A 23211-nucleotide genomic window follows, 5' to 3' on the forward strand; every position below is an offset into this window, starting at 1 on the left:
AACATTTTCACTGTGGATGAACAGCTGTTTTAGTATGAAAGCCTTGTTAAATGTTGAATGGTTTTGATAATGGCCCATTGGAAACTATAGCTGATAGTATGGTACTACTCCTCAAGACAAGTCAAATTATTTCCTGGACAGAAACCAAAGTGGCTTCAGCTACTTGGGGATCTGTCTGTTTGACAGTGTAAGACCTACCAACCTGCTTCATGGTAGAGTATCAATTTGTTCTGCTGACTTTATGTGCTGTTTTACTGTAAATGGAGTAGATTTGTAATGAATTGTGTTAACAGGATAATTCAACAATCTACCAATTGGTTGTGCTCCCATCTGTAAAGAGAAGGGGATTGATTTTAAAAATAACAAAGCATACACAATAAGTGGTTTAGTGAATCCTCTTCTGCTACACAAACATGTGTGTACACATTCACATTATACATGATTTGGCCATACATTGATGAACTTCATTAATTTAATTATTTGTAGATAAGTACATGTTTAGGGATCATTCTGTCCTGACCAGTGGCAGTGCAGTGGATAGAGCATGGATCTGAGACGTCCCAGGTTTGAAACTTCAAGGATGCTGGCTTAAGAGCAGGCTTATCTGGCTTGAGCGAGGGCTCACCAGCTTGAGCACAGGGTTGCCAACCTGAGAGTGGAATCATTAACATGAATCCAAAGGTTGGTGGCTTGAGCAAAGGGTCGCTGACTCAGCCTGAGCCCCCAACTCTGCCCCAGATCTGTCAAGACAAGAATGAGAAGCAATCAATGAACAACTAAAGTGACACACTAATGTTCTGATCTCTCTCCCTTTCTGTCTCTGCCTCTCTCTCTCACCTCTCTCTCTCTCACACACAAAAAAAGATAAAAGAGTCTTTCTCAAGTCAGAAACTAGAGCTAGTGCTTATGTTGAAATTCTTCCTGGGTTACAATTAAGGTTGAACTTTCAAGGTCCTATTTGAATAGTCAGTTTTTAAAAAGCACTCTATTCAAGCTTAAGGGAAAGTTTATAAAAGAAGGTTTGGGCACAGCTTCCTTCTTACAGAAAAATATCATAAAAGTATTTTTATCATAAAGAAGACTTGGTTTTAAGTGGTAATGTTGATTCATATTTAAAACTACTTGCTTAGCTGGACTGTATTAGTTATGATAAAATTTTCTATAGAATAAATCATCTAATATAGACTTGTTTATAAAATTTATTTAGGCTTGAGTACAGAAAATGTTTAGGATATAAAAGTAATATCCATAAGTCTGTTATAACAAAGCACCGAAGTAATGGAAAGCATATAAAGAAGAATTGAAACAAGAACAATCTGTAAAAACTCTACAGCAATTTTCACTTATACTGGAAAAACTTTTTTTTTTTTGTCTTATTTGTTTGTTTGTTTTTATGAGATAATGTGGCTGAAAGAGTAATATAGTTTTTAGCTTATAACAGAAATGAAATAAATGTTAATCAAATCCAAATCTGGAAACATCAAACTATTTATAAATGTCACTTACTGGTTTGGGTTGTTGTGAACATATTTCAGATAAATTCTTTTCTGCTGTCTTTCAATCCCTTTAACATATGCATTAGCTATTGTAAGCAGATTCCTGAAGTGGTTAATAGTGTGGATTTGCATTTCAGATCATGACTCTAATCTATTTTAATTTTCTGACCTTAGGGGAAGTATCCAATCTTTCTAGGCTCCACTGGAAAAGTTATAAAATTAATACCATCTCCTTGGTGGTTTTAAGAAATATAGGAGGTTATTTATGGAAACTATTTAGTATAGTGCTTGGTGTACAGTAATTGTTCAATAAGTTGTAAAGATGTTGATATAGATTCAAGATTCCTGTCTGGCAAATTCCAGTATCAGACATTAATTATGCTATAGTAAGTCCTTAAATGTAAAACTTTGCCTTAATTGTCCCTTTCAAAAGAAAATAAGAGTAAGATGAGAAAAGGCTGATTTTAGAACATTCCCAAGAGATCTCAAATTTTAATTGACAAGGAAGATTATTGGTCTTCCTTATCTTTATCACACTAAGAAAATCTTTGAAAATTGTTTCCACTACCACCAAACATTTTTCTTTCCTTCGTCAATAGTTCATTTTTAACTTCATTAAGACTTAATTGCTCATTCCTAATGTGTCAGCTCATGTGTCACTTTCACAAAAAGATTTTCACAACAATCAGGCTAGGTGACGTACTTCTTCTTTCTTTCTTTTTATTCAATGAAAAGAGGGGAGGCAGAGACAGACTCCTGCATGCCCCAACTGAGATCCACCAGGCAAACCCACAAGGAGGTGATGCTTTGCCCATCTGGAGCATTGTTCTGTTGCTCAGGAACTGAGCTATTTTTAATGCCTAAGGCAGAGTCAATGGAGCCATCCTCAATGTCCAGGGCCAACTCACTACAGTCGAGCTATGGCTGCAGGAGATGAAAAGAATGAGAGAAAGAGAGAGAGAAATGGGAAGGGAAGGGGTGGAGATGCAGATGGGTGCTTCTCCTGTGTGTCTTGCCCAGGAATTGAATCAGGGACACCCACATACTAGGCTGACACTACCACTGAACCAACTGGCCAGGGTCCTGTTTTTTTTCTGGGGGAGTTGTTTTGTTTTTTGTTTTTACATGAGAGGAAGGGAGATAGAGAGACAGATTCTGCATGTGCCCCAACCATGATTCACCTGACAACACCAGTCTGGAGCCCATGCTAGAATCAAACGAGCTATCCTAAACACTTGGGGCCAATGCTAGGACCAACCAAGCCACTGGCTGCAGGAGAAGAGAGAAAAAAGTGGGAGAGCAAAGGGGAGAGAGGCAGATGATCATTTCTTATGTGTGCCTTGACTGGGGATCGAATCCAGGATATTCACAACTGGACTGACATTCCATCCACAGTCAAAAGACCATGGCAAGGTGCTGTACTTCTTAATTCTTCTGATGTTCTTTAATAGTATTTACTGATTTTTATAATTTTTTATAATTCCTGAAAGAAATTTTGAGGACTCTTTTTCATCTCTGTACTCCCATTGCCCAGCAAAATAATTATAAAAGTTGACCACTTGATACATATTTGTGAATTAGTGATTTAGTTGGGTGAATCAATGTCTTTAGAAAATCCTTCATTGATTATGAGTTTGTGGACATTTTATTACTTCCAAAAGAGGTAAAGCATAGAGCTTAAACTTTTTTCCCCTAAAAATAAATCTATTAAAGTTATTATGTTTAGATTCAGTAGTTCAACATTGTCCAATATTCCAAGTAACTCAGCCTGCTTTAGGTAAGTTTCTTGGCTCCTCCAAGACTTCCTTATGCTGTATAGCTATGATTTGACAAAGGGTTATGCTGAGGCTGTGAAACTTTCCCCCAGCAGAAGTATACTGAGGATATGGCCTTGATGAATTATTGCTTTGTAGACAGTACCCCTGTTGCCTTTGCTGATGCAGATAAAACTGTGACTCAGGTTGCTTATTGTGCCAGCCTCCTAGAATGTTGGCATGGATCTGAACCTTTCTGGTTGGCTATTTATAATAGCACGATTTCATTATGATCAAATCATATCAAATTTATATTAAGAAAACTTTGTACAAACATTTTCTACGTTTAAATGTAATTTTCTGAATATTTTGAAATCGAGACAGCTCATTACATACAATGTGAATATTTAGTTTGACAAGGAAAATGAATTTATTTGACCACCCAAGTTAGGAATTGAAAAACCTGGCGAGATTCATTTTATAATGTTTTAACAAAGCTATATATATATATTAACTCTACCTTTAAGAATTAAAAATATTTTTAATAAAAAGTGTGACAAGTTACAAATTATGTTAAGTACATCTTGCCAATATTTAGATAAATACATGCTCTGAAATTTGCAAACATGTACACAACATTCACAGATAGACACACAGAGGGTCTCACATAAAAGTCATAATCTGAAGGCAAGCACAAATACTTAGGGAAAAATATTGGGTAATTAAAGAAGGATCTGGGGCTGAATCCAAATTGGAAGGTCAAATAAAAGCCCCAGTTAACTGAATTCCTCTGATTTGAGTGGCGAGAAGCTGAAAATTATTCGAGGTATCCTGGAGGATTCTTACATCCAGGCAACTTGGACAGTTTAGGCAGAGGCTGTAGATGTCCCTAAAGAGTATAAAAGCATTTTCAGGAATCAGGGACAACTAAAAATATCAACAAATAAATCAATGCTAATTCTTGCTAAGAATGTCTCAGTTTCTGTGCCTCTTTTTTCTGGACTCTACCTGGTCTTGGGGTTATCAGAAAAGTGTGCTCACTCAGTGGGGAAGAGATTGCAGAGCAGACCAGAAGTGAAGAGAATATTCGAAAAGGAAAGCTCCATGTCTGTTTAAGTTTTGTTTATTTTCCCTATGAAACATTTAGTTAACATACACTTAGTTAACATATTTAAAAATCTTACTCAAGTTAGGTATTATCTTAGTCTGCTCAGGCTGCCATAACAAAATAAAATAGTTTGGATGGCTTTAGCAGCCAAAGTTTATTTTCTCATTATTTTAGTGGCAAAAAAAGTTTAAGATCAAAGTTCCGGTAGGTTATAGATTCTGCTGAGGGCTCTTTTCCTGGCTTTCTCTGTCCCTATATGACACAGGGAAGTTCTCTTTGATGGCTTTTCCTCTTTCGTGAACACACCAGTTCTATCTAATCAAGGCTCCATTCTTATGACCTCATTTACTTTTAATCACTTCTTTGAAGAATCTATTTTTAATACAGTCACATGGGGGAGTGGGTATCAGGACTTCAACATATGAATTTTGAAGGGACACAATTCAGCCTATAGCAGTGATTAAAACTTTTAATATTTCAGTTTTTTACCTCCTTTGACATTTGTTGTTTTCTACAATTCCCAGTTTGACGCTCTTCATTGCCTTATTTACTGTTTACAATTTGCATGTGGGAGAAAGTTGTTTGGATTACTGTAATTGAAATAAAACATAAAAGAAGAAGAGTGACACCAGACCAATATAATGCCAGACCAATATATTCACAGATGCAATCTCTTTAATATTCCATTATATTTAGAATGTGTGCCAACCAAACTGGGTTGCCAATGTTCTCATTGTGAGCCAGGGTTCTGGCTATGTCTTTTCATAGCATCAGGAGGTATGAGAATCACCCTGTAACTTGGATGACAACAGTTCCTCCAGTCTTTGTAGTTTTCCTGATTGCCAGTTTCTAGACTTCACTGGTAGTTGGAAAAGTCACAGAGAGAGACCAGTGATCTGCTATAACAATACATTAAATGCCCTTATATAGTCTACATAGTTTATCTGGACATTAAACTACTGTGGTTATAGTTTTTCCTACATGGAACATGGCATATGGGTGTGATAGATAGCTGGTTAAAAGCAGGGCCAGGTACAGGAGAACCACTCAATAGAAGTTAACTATTGTTGCTATAGTTGCTATTGCTATTTTTTTTTCTTAGAAGAGCTTTTCATATTTGTCTTACAATAAGTTGTAGCATTTATTCTAGTGTAAGTCTCATCTTTATCTTGTCCAATACATAATTTTAAGTTTTCTATTACATTTTGCATTACCTCATATTTTTGCATTTTATGTTTACTCATAATAATTTCTCTTTTCAGCCATTAATAGTCATTTTGTGGTTGATTTTACCACAGACTGTCTTCTGCTTCAGCAGTCTTCTACTTCCCTGATTATTAGAAATGATGACCATATTTTCATAGATATATAGAAAATATCTTCTAAAATTTTGTTTCCTGAAATGATGTATAAGTGATATACATTTTTTCTTTTGGGGGCTTAATCTTATTATTTTCTCTCTGCTGGACTACTTCTTTATAATATTCATTTGATGCCCACTATGTACTGGACATTGTTAAGTTCTTTTCATGCATGATCTTAATTATTTATTATTCATTATTACTTCTGTTTTAACAAGGACTTAAAGATTTCAAGAGGTTAGATAACTTGCCAAATATTTCATAGCTAATAACTAGCAAATTCAGTGTTTGAGTTTGTCCAATCTGAGAGCCCAAAATCTTAGCCATTTAGTTTTGCAATTTCTGATCTCTGATCACTGGCAATAGCATAAATAATGAATAAGATGTTCTACAAATAGAATCTGAGACTGAGCTTAAAATGACCACAATACTGCTTTTTATTATTAAACCAGATCAGAACCATCCAACTTAGTGTTTGTATTCGTAGAAAGTGAGTAGAGTGCCCTTTGCCCCCTACACTCCCTAGAATTATGTTGCTAGCAATGTGATATATCTCCTGGATAGCATTTTAATCTGGTCTGCTTGATCAAACTTACAACTTTTGCTCTGACTAGTGAAGTCCCTGACAAAGATTTCCTCTATTAGAGATACATATTTAATATACACAGCATTGGAAGGAGGGGGGGGAGCACTAGGACTCCCTATAACAAAATTAACCACATAATCACATATCTTTAATAAATATCAATATTTTACATTTTCAACTACTACATATGTAAATAAGAAGTGAATGAACGCTTTAAGACCTTGTTTAAGACCAGAGGGTAATTCCAAATTGAACACATAAATTTCTTATCCCAGTGCCTGATATTGAAAGTAATATTTCTATAGCTTATGGAAATGCAAACATTGAATTCAATGTGAACTTTGGGAGGATATGAAATACAATGAATAGAGAATTCAGCATTTTTATTACTACCTTTTGTTCAATGTATGATAGATTCCCCTGGTAACTGGTAACTGTTTATGAAATATTTAGCATGGTTATTTGGAGTGGTATCTTTCATTTCTATATTTTTAATACCCTACTGATAGTCCTCAGTAAATCATTACCTTGGGGTCTTGTTTTAGCTGCTCCACCTGACTTTTTTTATTTTCTTATTAAATAAGATGTTTGGCTAACCCCTGAAGCCCTGTCAAAATGGCCTTGAATAAATGTCTTTACATTATTGGATTTTTTTTTTTTGTCTGTGACTCATTGATATTCCAGAAGATAACCTGTTCATTGTTAGCCATGTTTGTTTTTAATTTAGTGGAGTTAAATTACATTTTATTAAACTCCATTAGCTTCTCAAGCAAGCAATATGAATGTAGTTTGTGTTTTACAAGCCTCGTCATAGTCATTTGATCTCATTGCGGCTAGAGTAACAAGTTTAGATGAATTTTCTTCTTTGCAGTGGGTAATACTTCTCTAGAAATTGTGTCAGACCACAGTCATGACTGACGAATTGCTCAGACTTACTCCCGTTTGCCTGTTGCTGCTTTCATTTGTTGGTAATGTTTGTATCTGCCCCGGCGCATCTCTGTCCCACCCGTTTCCTTGCTTCGGGCTGTTGTGACTAATGACAAAATGATTTCAAACTAAATCATTTCTTGAAATTCAAATGAAGCTCAGGTTTGTAACCACTGTGTGTCTGCTGAATACTGATGGAGCCACTCACTGAAAGCCTCCGCACTCTATGCGTACATCACTCTGACTGACACGTTAGCTGTTTCAATCCTTAAAAGCTGTGCCCATATCATTCCTAGTGAGTCTTGTGCCAGGTAGGTCAACAGATTTCTCAGTCCTTTTGTGGTCTGTCACCATGAAAAATGACAGATACATTACATAGTAGACCTTGAGACATCAGTACAAAAAACATGAGTACCATTTGGCTGCTTGGAAGAGAGCAAAGATTTAAGCCTCAATTCAGTCTAAGTCTGCTTTTCTTTTTATAAGTTCTGCTAGATAAAGTGTTAAGAGAGTTTTAGGTTTTCTTAGTCACATCTGGGATTGAGTCAAGATAATTTCTGTGCTCTAAGAACTATCTGCAATATTCTAGACTCTGCCCCATAAAGAAAGAAATAGTAATCTGGAGGTCAGATAGAAAGATTTTTTTTACATTTATTCTTTAATTACAAAAACAATCTTAATTTTGTACTATATTCATTTCATTACAATTCTTTTTAAAATGAAGTAGGTGCCTGCTGTATTCATTAGCCTACAATGATTAATAAGATAGTTTTTCTGCTCTAGAAGTTCACTGGTAATTTTGAACTGAAAATAAAAAGACTTGATCTTTGTTTTCAGATGGTAATTTGAAAACTGGCACACTTTATACTGCTCCTTCTGTTTTCTTCTTTTATTTATTTATTTTTGACAGAGACAGAAAGAGTCAGAGAGAGGTACAGATAGGGACAGAAAGTCAGGAAGGGAGAGAGATGAGAAGCATTCATTCTTCATTGCGGTTACCATAGATGTTCACTGATTGCTTTCTTTCTTTTTTTTTTTTTTTTTTTTTTTTTTTTTTGTATTTTTCTGAAGTTGGAAATGGGGAGGCAGTCAGACAGACTCCAGCATGCGCCCGACCGGGATCCACCCAGCACGCCCACCAGGGGGCGATGCTCTGACCATCTGGGGTGTCGCTCTGTCGCGACCAGAGCCACTCTAGTGCCTGGGACAGAGGCCAAGGAGCCATCCCCAGCGCCCGGGCCATCTTTTGCTCCAATGGAACCTTGGCTGCAGGAGGGGAAGAAAGAGACAGAGAGGAAGGAGAGGGGGAGGGGTGGAGAAGCAGACGGGCGCCTCTCCTGTGTACCCTGGCCAGGAATCAAACCCGGGACTTCTGCACGCCAGGCCGACGCTCTACCACTGAGCCAACTGGCCAGGGCCGATTGCTTTCTTATATGTGCCTTGATGGGGGGGGTGCCACAGTAGAGCAAGTGACACTTTGCTCCAGCCAGCGACCTTAGGCTCAAGTCAACAACCTTGAGCTTCAAACCAGTGATCTTGGGCTTCAAGCCAGCGACCTTTGGGCTCAAGCTAGTGACCATGGGGTCATGTCTATGATCCCATGCTCAAGCCGAATGAGCCCATTCTCAGGCTGGCAACCTTGGGGTTTTGAACCTGGGTCCTCCTCATCCCAGTCTGATGCTCTATCCATTGTGCCATCGGCTAGTGAGACCTGTTCCTTCTTTTTTCATAAAGTCTCTCCTTCATTGATTCTTTTTTTCAATCACCATAGACTGATACTAGCTCTTTGGCTTGAGGTCACTTTTCTCCAGGCATTCTTACATTTGTCTGATATAATTATAGATGTTGTCAGAATATAATTTTCAAATCTTCAAAAATATGACATACAAACATGGAATAAACATTAAGTTCAGTTTTTTTTTTTAACTCATTAATTAATGAGGGAGAAACTTAAATGGTAAAACTGGTTCAAAATCTTTTTGAATACTAGTAACCTTTAATAAAGAAATATACAATGAGGTTGCTAGGTTAGATACAGAAGTAGTTCATATACTGCAAGGCAACAAAATTATACATTTTGTTTTGCTTTTTAAAAATTTTTTTTTTATTCATTTTAGAGAGGAGAGGGAGAGACAGAGGAGAGGCAGAAGGGGGGGGAGGAGCTGGAAGCATCAACTCCCATATGTGCCTTGACCAGGCAAGCCCAGGGTTTCGAACCGGTGACCTCAGCATTTCCAGGTCAACGCTTTATCCACTGCGCCACCACAGGTCAGGCTACATTTTGGTGGTCTTTTCTACTGGACAGGAATCTCCAAATAATATGTAACTTCACAGTATTTGGGCTCAAATCCAGGATGAAAGAGCAAAATCAAACTCAGAGAAATCCTCCTAGAGACTTAATTATTCGTGCATAGACTTGTTAAATAACTCTCCATTATGACATTGAAAGAACATGATGCACTCACTCATTTCTGACTTCCAATTCTTGAATAATGTTTAACAATATAACTGACTGTTACAAATCCTTGACTGACTCAGTTGGATAGGTGTAGTTTATTAAGTTCTTTAATGCCTCCTCCACAGTTGTTCATGAAGAGGCTCTACAGCACAGCAGAACACTCAGTAGGTAGCTCAATGTATGTCTTCCAGCTAGTCCTGAACTTTCTGCTTTTATTTTTTTCTACTGTGAATGAAGAACTGACATAAGTTGATCATTAAAAACCCTCCCAGTTTTAAAATATTGTTACTTTTTAAGAATAAGACTATAAAGGGAAAATATCTTGGTCTTTAACTAGCATGTGGTGTTACACAAGGGGGCAACCTTCTAATTATCCCAGAAGGTCTGGAGAACTTCTCCTCACAAGAAGTTTGGGAATACCTCCTATAGGACTCTTGATTTAATTGGTCTATATATATATGTTATCTAAAGCCACAACAATGCTGCATAAAAACACCTACAAAACTTATGTGGCATACAATAATTTATTTTTTCTCTCAAGTCTATGAGTGAATTAAAAAATTTTGTTACTCTTGTTTAGGCTTGGCTGAGCAGTTCATCATCTCCTAGCTGGGACAAACTCACATGTCTAGTGGAGAGCTAGCTGTTGTCTTCCAGGGTTGCCTGACTGGGATAACTGATTCTGCTCTAAAAGATTCCTCCAGCAGGCTAGCCCAAGTTTGTTCTTGTGTTGGTGGTGGTGCTCCGACAGTGGAAGCAAGCAAGCACTCTTAAGGCTAAGACTTGGAAATGACACACCATCACTTCCACCACATGCTGTTGGCCAAAGAAAGTCCTAAGGAAGCCTGTAAAGAAATAGTTTCCACTCCTGATCAGGAGGAACGGAAAACTCATGTTGCAAGGGACATATATATGTAGAAAGAGGCAAATTGATGCTATTTTTTTATTGACTCAACCATATAGAATATACTTCACAGTGGGATTTCAAGAAGTTTCAGAAGGATACTGATCTAGAGGGAAAGAAGGTGGAGTCTTATAAATGTGCTTGTGATTTCTTAGGGGGTTCAGTTAGGTTACTTAGAATTAGTTTCATCCTTTCAGGTCTTACTTTTTTAAATTTTATTATTAATTTTAATGGGGTGACACTGATAAATCAGGGTAAATAGGTTCAGAGAAAACATCTCCAGGTTATTTTGACATTTGATTATGTTGCGTACCCATCACCAAAGTCAAATTGTCTTCCGTCACCTTCTATCTGGTTTTCTTTGTGCCCCTCCCTACTTTTAAGATTCATTAGGCAGGACTAGATCAGTGTTTGGGGTTAGTAATTCCATATTACTAAGGCAAAACCTTTCTGAGTACTCCACCAAGTGCTTTATGAATGTTGAGATTTTCCTGTCTGGTTGGTGGAAACATGCACTATTTCTGGCTTCCGGCATGCTGGGTACTGCTTCTAATCCTTTCTAGTGGTTCTTTTTTCAGCCTTATGTAGTTAACTCACATCCATAATCTGATCTGTGCTTAGCAAAAAACAGTACTCAATGGGGCTCTTCAGATTTTTGGAGTTCTCTTGTTTTCAAGCCTATGCTTCTCCGTTACCTTCTCCTGTGAACTCTAACCACCTAGATTTCCCTAGATTCTCAATTCTACCTTTCCAATTCAGGGAGTCTGTCAGATTTTTCTTGGATCTTCCTTCCTGCACCACAGCCTGGAAACTCTCTGAAGGTTGTTTCCTCTCTTTCAGTTATAATGATTCTATGTTGTCTAATGCCCAGTGTCTTCAAAAAGTGGGTGTTCCCCCCTACCCCCAACATATCTTGTCCAGTTTTCTTGGTTATTTATGCAATAGAGTAAATTCATTTCTCATTGCTCCATTTTGCCCAGAAATGGAAGTCTCCAAATCTTAGAATTTATTCTTAGGAAAAAGATGGGATTTTAAAGATGATGGACAACCTGGGGGGAAGGAGGTGGAGGAGACTGTAGGGGGAATAAGTGGTGATGGACAAAGATTTGACTTGGGTGGTGAACACACAATATAGTATACAGAGATGTGTTGTAGAATTATGTAGGCACCTGAAACCTGTACAGTTATGTTAACAGTGTCACCTCCATAAATTCCATTTAAGAGAAAGATTATGGATGACCTAATATTTGGTGGAAAAGGCAGTATGTTAATATCAGATTATATTTAAAAATAAGTATTTCTTTCTGGCTTGTACTATTGATCCTTTATTACTCTCTCCTCTTCTCTTCTTGGTATATTTGTTATATTTTTTATTATATCGTGTGCATGTGAATATTCATTCATATTACCAATGACAGTGTCAGTTTTTTAAATTTTTATTGATTTTCAATTTATTGTGTTTATATAGATTCAAGTGTCCCAATGAATATAACTCCCTCACTCTTCACCCCTGTGTCCTTTTTATACCCCCTTCGCTTCTCTCCCCTTATCTCCCTCCCCACTTCCCTCTAGGATTTGCTGTCCTGTGATCTATATCTCTGTGTTATGTGTGTATAGTTTCACTAATCCCTTTACCCTCTCTGATCCCGTCCCCTAATCCCCCTTCCCTCTGACTGCTGTCCCTCTGATCCTGTGACCCCGCCTCTGCCTCTATTCGGTTCCTCAGTTCACACTGTTCATTAGATTCCACCTATATGTGGGATCATATGGTATTTTCTTTCTCTGCTTGGCTTATTTCACTTAGCATAATTATTACCAGGTCCATCCATGCTGTCACAAAAGGTAAGATTTTCTTCTTTTTCACCACCATGTAGTATTTCATTGTGTATATGTACCATAGCTTTTTAATCCACTTGTCCCCTGATGGACACTTGGGCTGTTTCCAGACCTTGGCTATTGTAAACAATGCTGTAATAAACATGAGAGTACATTTCTTCTTTTGAATCAGTGATTTGGTATTCTTAAAATATATTCCTGAAAGTGAAAAAGGTGGGTCAAAAGGCAGTTCCATTTTTAATTTTTTGAGGAAACCACATACACTTCTCCACAGTGGCTGCACCATTCTGCATTCTCACCAGCAGTGCAGGACGGTTCCCTTTTCTCCACACCCTCGCCAGCACTTATTGTGTGTTGTTTTGTAAATGAACACCATTCTGACTGGTGTGAGATGGTACTTCATTGTGGTTTTAATTTTCATTTCTCTGACAATTAGTGATGTTGAACATTTTTTCATATGTCTATTGGCCATCTGTATGTCCTCTTTGGAGAAGCATTTGTTCATTTCTTTTGCCCATTTTTTAATTGAATTGCTTACCTTCCTGATGTTGAGTTTTAGAAGTTACTTATAAATTTTGGTTATAATCCCTTATCATATGTATTGGCAAATATGTGCTCACATTGGTTGGTTTGTCTTTTTATATTCTTCATAGTGTCTTTTGCTGTGCAAAAGCTTTTATTTTGATACAGTCTCATTTGTTCATCCTGTCCTTTATCTCATTTGCCCGTGGAGATAAGCAGTAAAAATATTGCTACAAGAGATGTCAGAGAGCTTATTGCCTATGTTTCCTTCCAAGATGTTTATGGGTTCCCAACTTACATTTAAGTCTTTTATCCATTTTGAGTTTATTTTTATGAATGGTGTAAGTTGATGTTCTAGTTTCATTTTTTACATGTACCTGTCCAATTATCCAAACACCATTTATTAAAGAAAATGTCTTTACTCCATTGTGTGCTCTTACCTCCTTTGTCAAATATCAATTCACCATAAAGGTGTGGGTTAATTTCTGGGTTCTCTGTTCTGTTCCATTGATCTGTATGCCTGTTCGTACGCCAGTACCAGACTGTTTTGAGTACAATGGCCTTGTAGTATAACTTGATATCAGGAAGTGTGATATCTCCCACTTTATTCTTCATTTTCAAGATTGGTGAGGCTATTTGTGTTCTTTTTATGTTCCATATACATTTTGAAATATTTATTCTATATTTTTTAAGTATGCCATTGGTATTTTAATAGGAATTGCAATGAATTTATAGATTGTTTTGGGTAATATAGACATTTTAATGATGTTTATTCTTCCTATCCATGACCAAAGTATATGCTTCCACTTGTTTGTATCTCCCTTGATTTCTTTTATCAATGTTTTATCATTTTCCACATACAAATCCTTTACCATGTTAGTTAAATTTATTCCTAGGTACTTTAATTTTTTGTTGCAGTACTGAAGGGGATAGTTTTCTTAATTTCTTTTTCAGAAAGTTTATTGTTGGTGTATAAAAATGCCACTGATTTCTGAATATTAATTTTATATTTTGACACCTTGCCGAATTCATTTATCAGGTCTCTTTTTTTTTTTTTTTTTGACTGAGACGTCAGGGTTTTCTATGTCATCAGGGTTTTCATGTCATCAGCAGATGATGACAGTTTTACTTCTTTTCCAATTTGAATGCCTTTGATTTTTCTTCTTCTTGTCTGATTGCTGTGGCTAGGACTTCCAGAATTATGTTGAATAAGAGTGATGAAAGGAGGTACCCCTGCCTTGTTCCTGATCTTAAGGGGATTGCTTTTAACTTTGCCCATTGATTACGATGTTGGCTGTGTGTTTGTCATAGATGGCATTTATCAGGTTGAGGTATGTTCCCTGTATTCCCACTTTGCTGAAAGTTTTGATCATAAATGGGTGCTGGATTTCATCAAATGCTTTTTCTGCATCTATTGATATTATCATGTGATTTTTATCCTTTCTTTTGTTTATGTGATGAATCACATTGATTGATTTATGAATATTTTACCAGCCTTGCATCCCTAGAATAAATCCCACTTGATCATGATGTATGATTTTTTTCATGTATTGCTGGATCGAGTTTGCTAATATTTTGTTGAGAATTTTAGCATCTAAGTTCATCAGGGATATTGGCCTATAGTTTTCTTTCTTTGTAGTGTCTTTACCTGGTTTTGGATTTTGGATTATGCTTGCCTCAAAAAAGGAGCTTGGAAGTTTTTTCTCCTCTTGAATTTTTTGAAATAGCTTGAGAAGGATAGGTGTTAGTTCTTCTTGGAATATTTGGTAAAATTCGCCCGTAAAGCCATCTGGTCCAGGCCGTTTGTTTGCTGGGAGTTTTTTGATAACTGTTTCAATTTCATTTGTTGTAATCAGTCTGTTTAGGTTTTCTGATTCTTCCAGATTGAGTTTTGGAAGATTATATGTTTCTAGGAATTTACCCATTTCACCTAGGTTGTCCAAATTTCTGGCATACAGCTCTTCATAGTATTTTCTTATAATCCTTTGTATTTCTGTGGTGTCAGTTGTTACTACTCTATTTTCATTTCTAATTTTATTTATTTGAGTCCTCTCTCTTTTTCTCTTGATGAGTCGGTTAAAGGTTCATCGATCTTGTTTACCTTTTCAAAATCCAGCATTTGGTTTTACTGATATTTTGAATTGTTTTTTTAGCCTCTATGTCATTTATTTCTGCTCTGATCTTTATTATTTACTTCCTTCTATATCTCCTGGGCTTTATTTGTTGGTCATTTTTTGTTCTTTTAGGAGCAGAGTTAAGTTGTTTATTTGAGCTTCTTCTTGCTTCTTATGGTATGCCTGTAATGCTATGAACTTCCCTTTCAGGACTGCTTTTGCTGTGTCCCATAAATTTTGATTTGTTGTTTGTTCATTTTCATTTGTTTCAAGGAAATTTTTTATTTCTTCCTTGATCTTGTTGTTAACCCATTCATTTTTTAATAACATGTTATTTAGCCTCCAAGTATTTGAATGTTTTTCAGTTTTTCTATTGTATAATATTTGATTTCTAGTTTCATGCCATTGTGAGCAGAGAAGATGCTTGATATGAATTCAGTCTTCTTAAATTTATTAAGACGCATTTTATGTCCTAATATGTGGTCAATCCTAGAGAATGTACCATAAACACTTGAAAAGAACGTATATTCTGATGCTTTAGGGTGAAAGGTTCTGAAGATATATCTCTTAAATCCATTTGATCTAGTGTGTCATTTTAGCCCACTGTTTCTTTGTCAATTTTGTGTCTGGAGGATCTATCCATTGATATTAGTGGGGTATTAAAATCCCCTACTATTATCATATTGCTGTTGATCTCTCCCTTTATGTGCATCAAAATCTGCTTTATATTTTTAAGTGCTCCTATATTAGGTGCATAGATATTTACAATGGTTATATCCTCCTGTTGGATTGTTCTCTTTATCATTAGGTAGTAACCTTCTTTTTCCCTTACTATAGCCTTGGTTTTAAAGTCTACTTTGTCAGATATAAGTATTGCTACCCCAGCATTTTTTTCATTTCCATTTGTGTGAAATACTTTCTTCCATCCTTTCATTTTGTCTATGTGTATCTTTTATGCTGAGGTGGATCTCTTGTAGACACCATATGTATGAGTCCTGATTTCTTATCTATACAACTATCCTATGTCTTTTGATGGGAACCTTTAATCCATTTACATTTAAGGTTATTATTGATATGTAGTTGTTTATTGCCATTTTATTCTTTAAATCTACAATCCACTTTTTCTTTATTTTTTTTTCCTTTGCTCTTTTACAGCAGGCCCCTTAACATTTCTTGCTGTACTGGTTTGTTTGTAATGAATTCTTTGAGTTTATTTTTCTTGGAAGCTTTTTATTTCTTCTTCAATTTTAAATGATAACCTTGCTGGCTAAAGAAGTTTTGGTTGTAGGTTCTTGCTTTGCATTAATTTGAATATTTCTTGCCATTCCTTCTGGCCTCAAGTGTTTCTGTTGAGAAGTCAGATGTCATCCTTATGGGGGCTCCTCTGTAGGTGATTAACTGCTTTTATCTTGCAGCTTTTAGTATTCTTTCTTTGTCCCTTAGCTTTGACACTTTAATTATGATATGTCTTGCTGTAGGCCTCCTTGTGTTCCTCTTTAATGGAAGTCTCTGTGCTTCTTGAACTTCTGTGACTTTTTCCTTCATCAATTTAGGAAAATTTTCATCTACAATTTCTTCAAACAGGTTCTCTATTTCTTGCTCGTTCTCTTCTCCTTCAGAAACCCTTATGATACGGATGTTGTTTCTCTTCATATTATCACAGAGCTCTCTTAGAGTTTCCTCAGACTTTATGAGTCTTTTTTCTTTTTGCTGCTCTGATTCTATGCTTTTTTTTTATCTTGTCCTCTAAATCACTGTTTTAATCCTCTACTTTAACCAGCCTGCTCTTAATTCCTTTTAGTGCAATCTTCATTTCTGATATTGTATTTGTCATTTCTGATTGGTTCTTTTTTATGATTTCAGTGTTCTTTTTGATGCTTGCTATCTCTTTATTTAGGTGTTCATTATGTCCATCCATTGTTGCTCTAAGATCCTTGAGCATCCTAAAATTTCTTGTTTTAAACTCTACATTTGGTATTTTGGTTACTTCCATCTCATTCCATTCTTTTTCTGGGGATTTCTCTTGTTAATTCATTTGGGTCACATTTCTCTGTATGCCCATTCTGTCTGTATATTAGATAGTGCTATCTGACTTTGAACTTTTTGTGTGGTCTTTATGAAGAAGATGGGCTTGGTCGTACTGTCCTCCAGGCCAATTGTTTTTCTTGTTTAGGAATGTGTCTTGAAGGTATTATCTTCCCTTTTGTTGTATGTGTGTATTAGTTGCAGTTGATCCTTTCATGTGTACAGTTATCCCATCAGGCTGGCTGGCTCTAAGGGTCAACCTTGATTATGTGTATTATACACTGTGTAATGTCTGTCCTGTTGGGCATATTTATTCTCCACAGTGTCTGGTGCCTGCTAGACTCCACCGTTGGGTGTGCTGCTTGTGTAGGTAATTGAGTCTAGGGTTGGTGCTGTCTGCCATCCACTACCAGTAGTGTTGGCTCTAGTTCTTCTTGAGTTGGCGTCAGCTGTTGTTTGTAACCTGCACTGGGCTACCAGTCTGTAGCTATAGCACTTTTCACTGTTTTTGTCTGCGTTTTCTGTGTCTGGGTACTGTGAAAGGTGCCCACCTTTGTATAAGGATCAGCTTCCTCCTGCTTAGAGATGACAAAAGCTCCATAAAAGCCCCAAGTTCTGTAAGCTTTGTTTCCACTTTTCAGCTGCTCCTCTTCCTCTTGCAGCTGCCTGGTCTTCCCCAAGGTTTTCTGTAGTAAGACTGTAGTGTGGGCTCAGATGGGCCTTACTCAACCAACACCTCTACAGGTTGCATGCTTGGTGGGTTAGGGTAGCTGAGGTTGTGAATACAACATTTGTGAGATTCTCTGCTTCAGCAGTCTCTTGGTCAAGAGCTCAGTACAGGAATGTGGCCCCTACTCCAAAGCTTGATCCCTTAGCCACGACTGGATACTTAAATTTTATTTTCCCCAACAAGGTTAGCTACAGGTTCAGACTGAGTGTGGCCAACAGTCCCTTCTGCAGAAGTTATTTCAGCTGTTGAGACCGCAGTCTCCAGTAGGAACACTGAGAGAGTCCTCTTCTGGAGCTGATGGTGCCCCTCCCGAAGGTGGCTAAGCCTCTCGACCATATCCAACAATAGACTCACAGGGACACACACTTTAAGTGTCCATGCTCCAAGCCTCTTTCCCTTCCCCTTGTGGAATCTAGCCTAATAGGACAGAATATTCAGCACCCAGGCTGGCTGGCTGTGATGCTCCATCCTATCCAATGCACATGAGCTGCTGTGCTGATCACAGAGAGTGGAACTCGCCTCAGCTGGGCCAGGTGTGAGGAGATTTTCACTAGGTTACCACTCCAGTATGGGTTGTTAGGTTCTGAACTGATGCTTTCTGTAGCTGGCCCCTGGATGTGCCAGCCCTGGGCCTCTGAAGCAGGAATACAGATCAGACCAGTGGGAGACACTGTCCATGACTGGCCCTCAGCAACCTTTTTGGAGCTACAAGCAATTCAGAGTTTGTGGCTGCCTCTACTGGGCCCAGGTGTATTTGGAAATTCAAACTGCACTCCTAGGCTGGCTTTTACCCACTCTGGTCCACTCTGATCCACTCAAACGACCAAGTTTTCCTGAATCTAGCCTCCTGCAGCCTGTCCTCTGGCTGCTTGATGGGCTCAGCCACTGAATAAACCTCTGCTATAATCTAGAGCAGGGGTCCCCAAACTACGGCCCGTGGGCCGCATGTGGCCCCCTGAGGCCATTTATCCGGCCCCTGCTGCACTTCCAGAAGGGCCACCTCTTTCAGAGGTGGTCAGCATCTGCATCCTGTGCTCCTGGAGTACTGTATGTGGCAGCGCCGCAAAGCACGACGTCACGTACAGTACTACTTCCCGTAACGTGGGACGCACGCATCACAGCTCTGGAAGCACGTCATATCACTTGTTATGGCTAGCAATGACAAATATGGAACTGGACATTGACCATCTCATTAGCCAAAAGCAGGCCCATAGTTCCCATTGAAATACTGATCAGTTTGTTGATTTAAATTTACTTGTCCTTTATTTTAAATATTGTATTTGTTCCCATTTTGTTTTTTACTTTAAAATAAGATATGTACAGTGTGCATAGGAATTTGTTCATAGTTTTTTTTTATAGTCTGGCCCTCCAACGGTCTGAGGGACAGTGAACTGGCCCCCTGTGTAAAAAGTTTGGGGACCCCTGATCTAGAGCTTGTGGCAATTTGGCGATTAGGAAGGGTGATAGATGTGGCTATACTCCTTAGCCCCAGGTGTCAATCTGTCCAGACTTTTTTCACAGACTTCAGTAGGGTGAGGCCCAACGAGTCTGGTGGGTGTGGTCTCTGAGACCCAGAGGACTGGTCTGCCAGTCACAGTTTCAACTGAGTCTTTTGTGAGGTGCAAACACCAGTCAAAGACTGAGGACAGTATGTGTGTGTGGAGGGAGCTCTGGTCTCAACACCAGAAAACTGAGTCACTGAAGCAACCCCTGCTTCCTGACCTCTCAGAACGACCCATTGCCTTGATGGGTAGGAGAGACTCTCCATGGCAGAGCAGTTGCTTTTCCCCACACTGATACCACTCAGAGGGAATTGCTCCACACAAAAAATATGGCAACTGCAGTACTAGAGAATGGTTCAGCACAGGGGTTCTGGTGGCCATGCCCCACAGTCTCTTTCTCTGGGCCTCCAATATTACACTTTCCTCCTGCAACTCCAGTCCTCTCAGCTCTCCCCACCAGAGCCCCGGGTAAGCAGCTGTGAACAAGGTGTTTTGTGTGGGCCCTTTAAAACAGAGTCTGCATCTGAGAGGTGTGTCTCTTTCTCCCAGACAGAAACTCGGCTCTTTTCACAGCTAAATGCTGTCTGGGTGCCTCTTCTAGGCTCTGTACCTGTAGGCTGGGGCTCCAGACCTGAGGTTGAGGACTCACACCTCTCAGGGCAACCCTCCCCACAGTGAGAGTCCGTCGAGGCCGCAGCTCCCTCCTGGGAGAGAGGCAGCCCTTTCCACATCTCTGCCCTTCCTACCTGTCTCGGTGTAGCTTCTTCTGTGATCCTTGGTTATAGACTCCTCCTCGCTTAGTCCAAAGTTGGTTTCTCAGGATGGTTGTTCTTAAATTAAGTTGCAATCCAATTTGGTCCTGGGAGGTGGCAGTGGGAAATTCTGCCTACTCTGTTGTCATAGGAACAGGACAGTCTGTTTTGATGTTGGTATTTTCATATCCAGCTTATGCACCAAGATGAAGTTGTGGCAGTGGTCTTATCAGCCACGATGAACTACAGGGGCTCCAAGTCATGGTAGGAAGGGTCTATTTCTTCTGGGAATGTTGTCCACCTTCCCAAAGGCCATTTTCACATCTCATGGTGGATGTCCTAGTGACTCCATGTTCAAAGTCAGACACAGTGTCAGTTTTTTAAATGCTGTAGATATATCCTATACTTCTTTTTACTCTTCCCCATGTGTATTACTTTTCAAAGTTAATGGTAATAAATTTATGATTATCCTTTTCTGAAAAAAAACCTCAAAATCTGAGGATCGATTAAGAAATGTTTACAGCATGCTGTGTAGAGTAAAAGTGCAAGGCACATATGGGTAATTCAGCTTTTAGAGTGATATCAACCGTGGTTTACATTGTCTCCATTAAAATAGGTACCATATATTAGACTACAATTTCTCATGAGTTCAACTGCAACCTGCTTGGATAAATGCTCCAGACTGATAGGAAGAACACTTTCTAAACCTTTCAGATCGTGCTAAGTCTCTCCATTTATGAGCCTTATTTTCTTTCTCAGAAAAGTTGATGTCATAATTCACAAAGATATGAGAAATGTGTTAAACACTTTCAATCTTCTTGATAAGGGCGGTATTGAAAAAAGATTATGTCTGTAGAAGAAGTGTTTCTCTGTAAAGTGAACTCTCAATTATTGTACATAATATTAGATATGCAATTTCTTGTATGCTGTCTTCTAATGCCCACTCATGAGGTGTTCTCTTGCCCCCTCTTCTGCTTCTCCGTCTTCTCACCCATTATTTATTTTATGAAATGGTAGAAGAAGAGAGTATGGAAAGTAATTATTATATACCTGTAATTCAACTTAGAATAAACATAATTAAGAAACAAAAATTTTCACAAAAATATCAAACTATATTCTAAAGACAGATATGATTATTTGGGGAATCATTTGAGCAATTGTTTTCCTTCATTAGCATGAACAGTCTATAATAGGTTATCCAGATATTTATCGTGCTTTTTAAAATACAAGGAGAATTAGTTTTAATTTTTTCATGCATCTGCATTCAAATATAGTCTTATTATACATATAATAAAATCTGATAGAAAAATACTCAATTCAACTTTGATTTAAACATTTGTATAGGTAAATAATTTGAATTCAGATATTTGGGCATTGATATGATGATACTGTTTATATCTCTAATACAACATTTGATTTAAAATCTGTTTTCCATTGTTTTTAATCATTGTGATAAAAATCTAAAATGCATTATTAGAATTACTAGATTTATTGTAATATATATAATTTATTATAAGATGTGTAATGTGCATAACTTCATAAAAGATTATAAAAATAAATGCCTAGGATTTGGAAATAAAAGCTTTTGGACTTTAAAAAAAAATGTCATGTGCATATGGATGGTTATTTGTATTGTTATTCCTTACCCAAGAATAGCTAAAGTTCTTCTTGTTTATAAAGCAAACATATACAAAACTCACTGACATGTATATAGCATATTGCAGAATATTATTTACAATAAAACTGAACAAGTTGTACTGTTCTCATCATGAATCCTTAAGATAATAAAGTCAACTATATCTCTAGTGTATATTCTTACAAGACTAATCTTTTTATAGATTTAAATTCTAATTATTTATAAGAAGGGACAACAGTTTGAAAAATAAAATTTCAAACATATACATGCTTTCTTTGGTGAGCTTTTACATCCAGCTAAGTGACTATAGCATAAAAATAAAGGTTTATTTTATGGGAATAGGTCATTTTAATTATTTGATCTATCTAAATTTTTTATAAATTTTAATATGTATTTTAATTTATTATTATTTTTTTATGTCTTTTTAGAACACAAATGCTAATCTGAACATGAGGAAAAGAACAAATGCCTTGGTTCACTCGGAATCGGACATTGGCCTCAGAACCGCGGTAGGAAATCAGTCAAGCAGATCTTCCATGGTTGGGCAAGGAGCTTCGGAAGCCACATCGCAGTCCTACTTGGCTTCCAGTCCAAACCCATTCAGCCATGCCAATGCAGCTGAAACTATATCTGCTGCAAGAGCAGTCCCATCTGCTTCTTCTACTCCAAGTAGAACTGGGTATGTGCCCCGGCAAGCTTCAGCTGGAACTGCTTTTACCCACCCTGTGTTTGGATCAAGACTGGAGAGAATTAAGACAACAGTTAATACCATAGGGGCTTCTGGGAAGTTGTCAGCTGCCACTCCTTCTTCTGCTCCACCACCTTCTGGATCTGGCACAAGTAAAATAGACAAATATGCCCGTATTCTCTTTCCAGTAACATTCGGGGCTTTTAATATGGTCTATTGGGTTGTTTATTTATCTAAGGACACTATGGAGAAATCAGAAAGTCTAATGTAATTTTTTTTCCTATAGTAGTTTCCTAAAATATGATAAACTTAATGTGCAATGTCTTTTTAAATGTTTTTAAAGATAAACAGTTATTCTTTATTAAAATAAAAATTCTATGTAATTTTTCCATTTTAAAAATTCAAGCCAGTTATTGGGAGAGTTAATTCCTCAGTGAAGGAAAAGCGAGCCAATTTTCATTTCAGAAAAATGATTGAAATAGAATCAATTCAGCATCCAAATTAGATACACTACAGAACATCCTGAAAGTTGGGACAAAAGAAATAAGGCTATTAGAAATATGCGGTGTGTATTTATGCATTGAAATTTGAAAACAGACTATGATACTTTTTAATATACAATATGAATAGCAACTCACAACCTTAAATTTCCCAGTGGCATCGCCTTTACTCAGAATTGTTTATCAAATGTTATTTGTGGTGAACTTTGGATATCCTCTTACCTAGTATCTACAAGAAAAGGACTTTTCTTATTAAAAGAAACATTTTTAAAATGAAAATGAAACAAAACAAATACTGACCAATAGAATGAA

The 23211-nt window shown here is 37.4% G+C and overlaps 1 protein-coding gene across 1 annotated transcript in view; it reads left to right on the forward strand.

The window, feature by feature from the left end:
- GABRA4 (gamma-aminobutyric acid type A receptor subunit alpha4) overlaps positions 1-22786 on the forward strand; it is a 75783-nt gene extending 52997 nt beyond the window's left edge. The window contains exon 9 of the mRNA XM_066232518.1: positions 22140-22786. Coding sequence (XP_066088615.1) covers positions 22140-22670 — 531 coding nt within the window. The 3' untranslated portion in view covers positions 22671-22786. The remainder of the gene's footprint in view (positions 1-22139) is intronic.
- Positions 22787-23211: the final 425 nt, after the last annotated feature.

This window comes from Saccopteryx bilineata, chromosome 5 (genome assembly GCF_036850765.1).
Source record: "Saccopteryx bilineata isolate mSacBil1 chromosome 5, mSacBil1_pri_phased_curated, whole genome shotgun sequence".
Classification (NCBI taxonomy): domain Eukaryota; kingdom Metazoa; phylum Chordata; class Mammalia; order Chiroptera; family Emballonuridae; genus Saccopteryx; species Saccopteryx bilineata.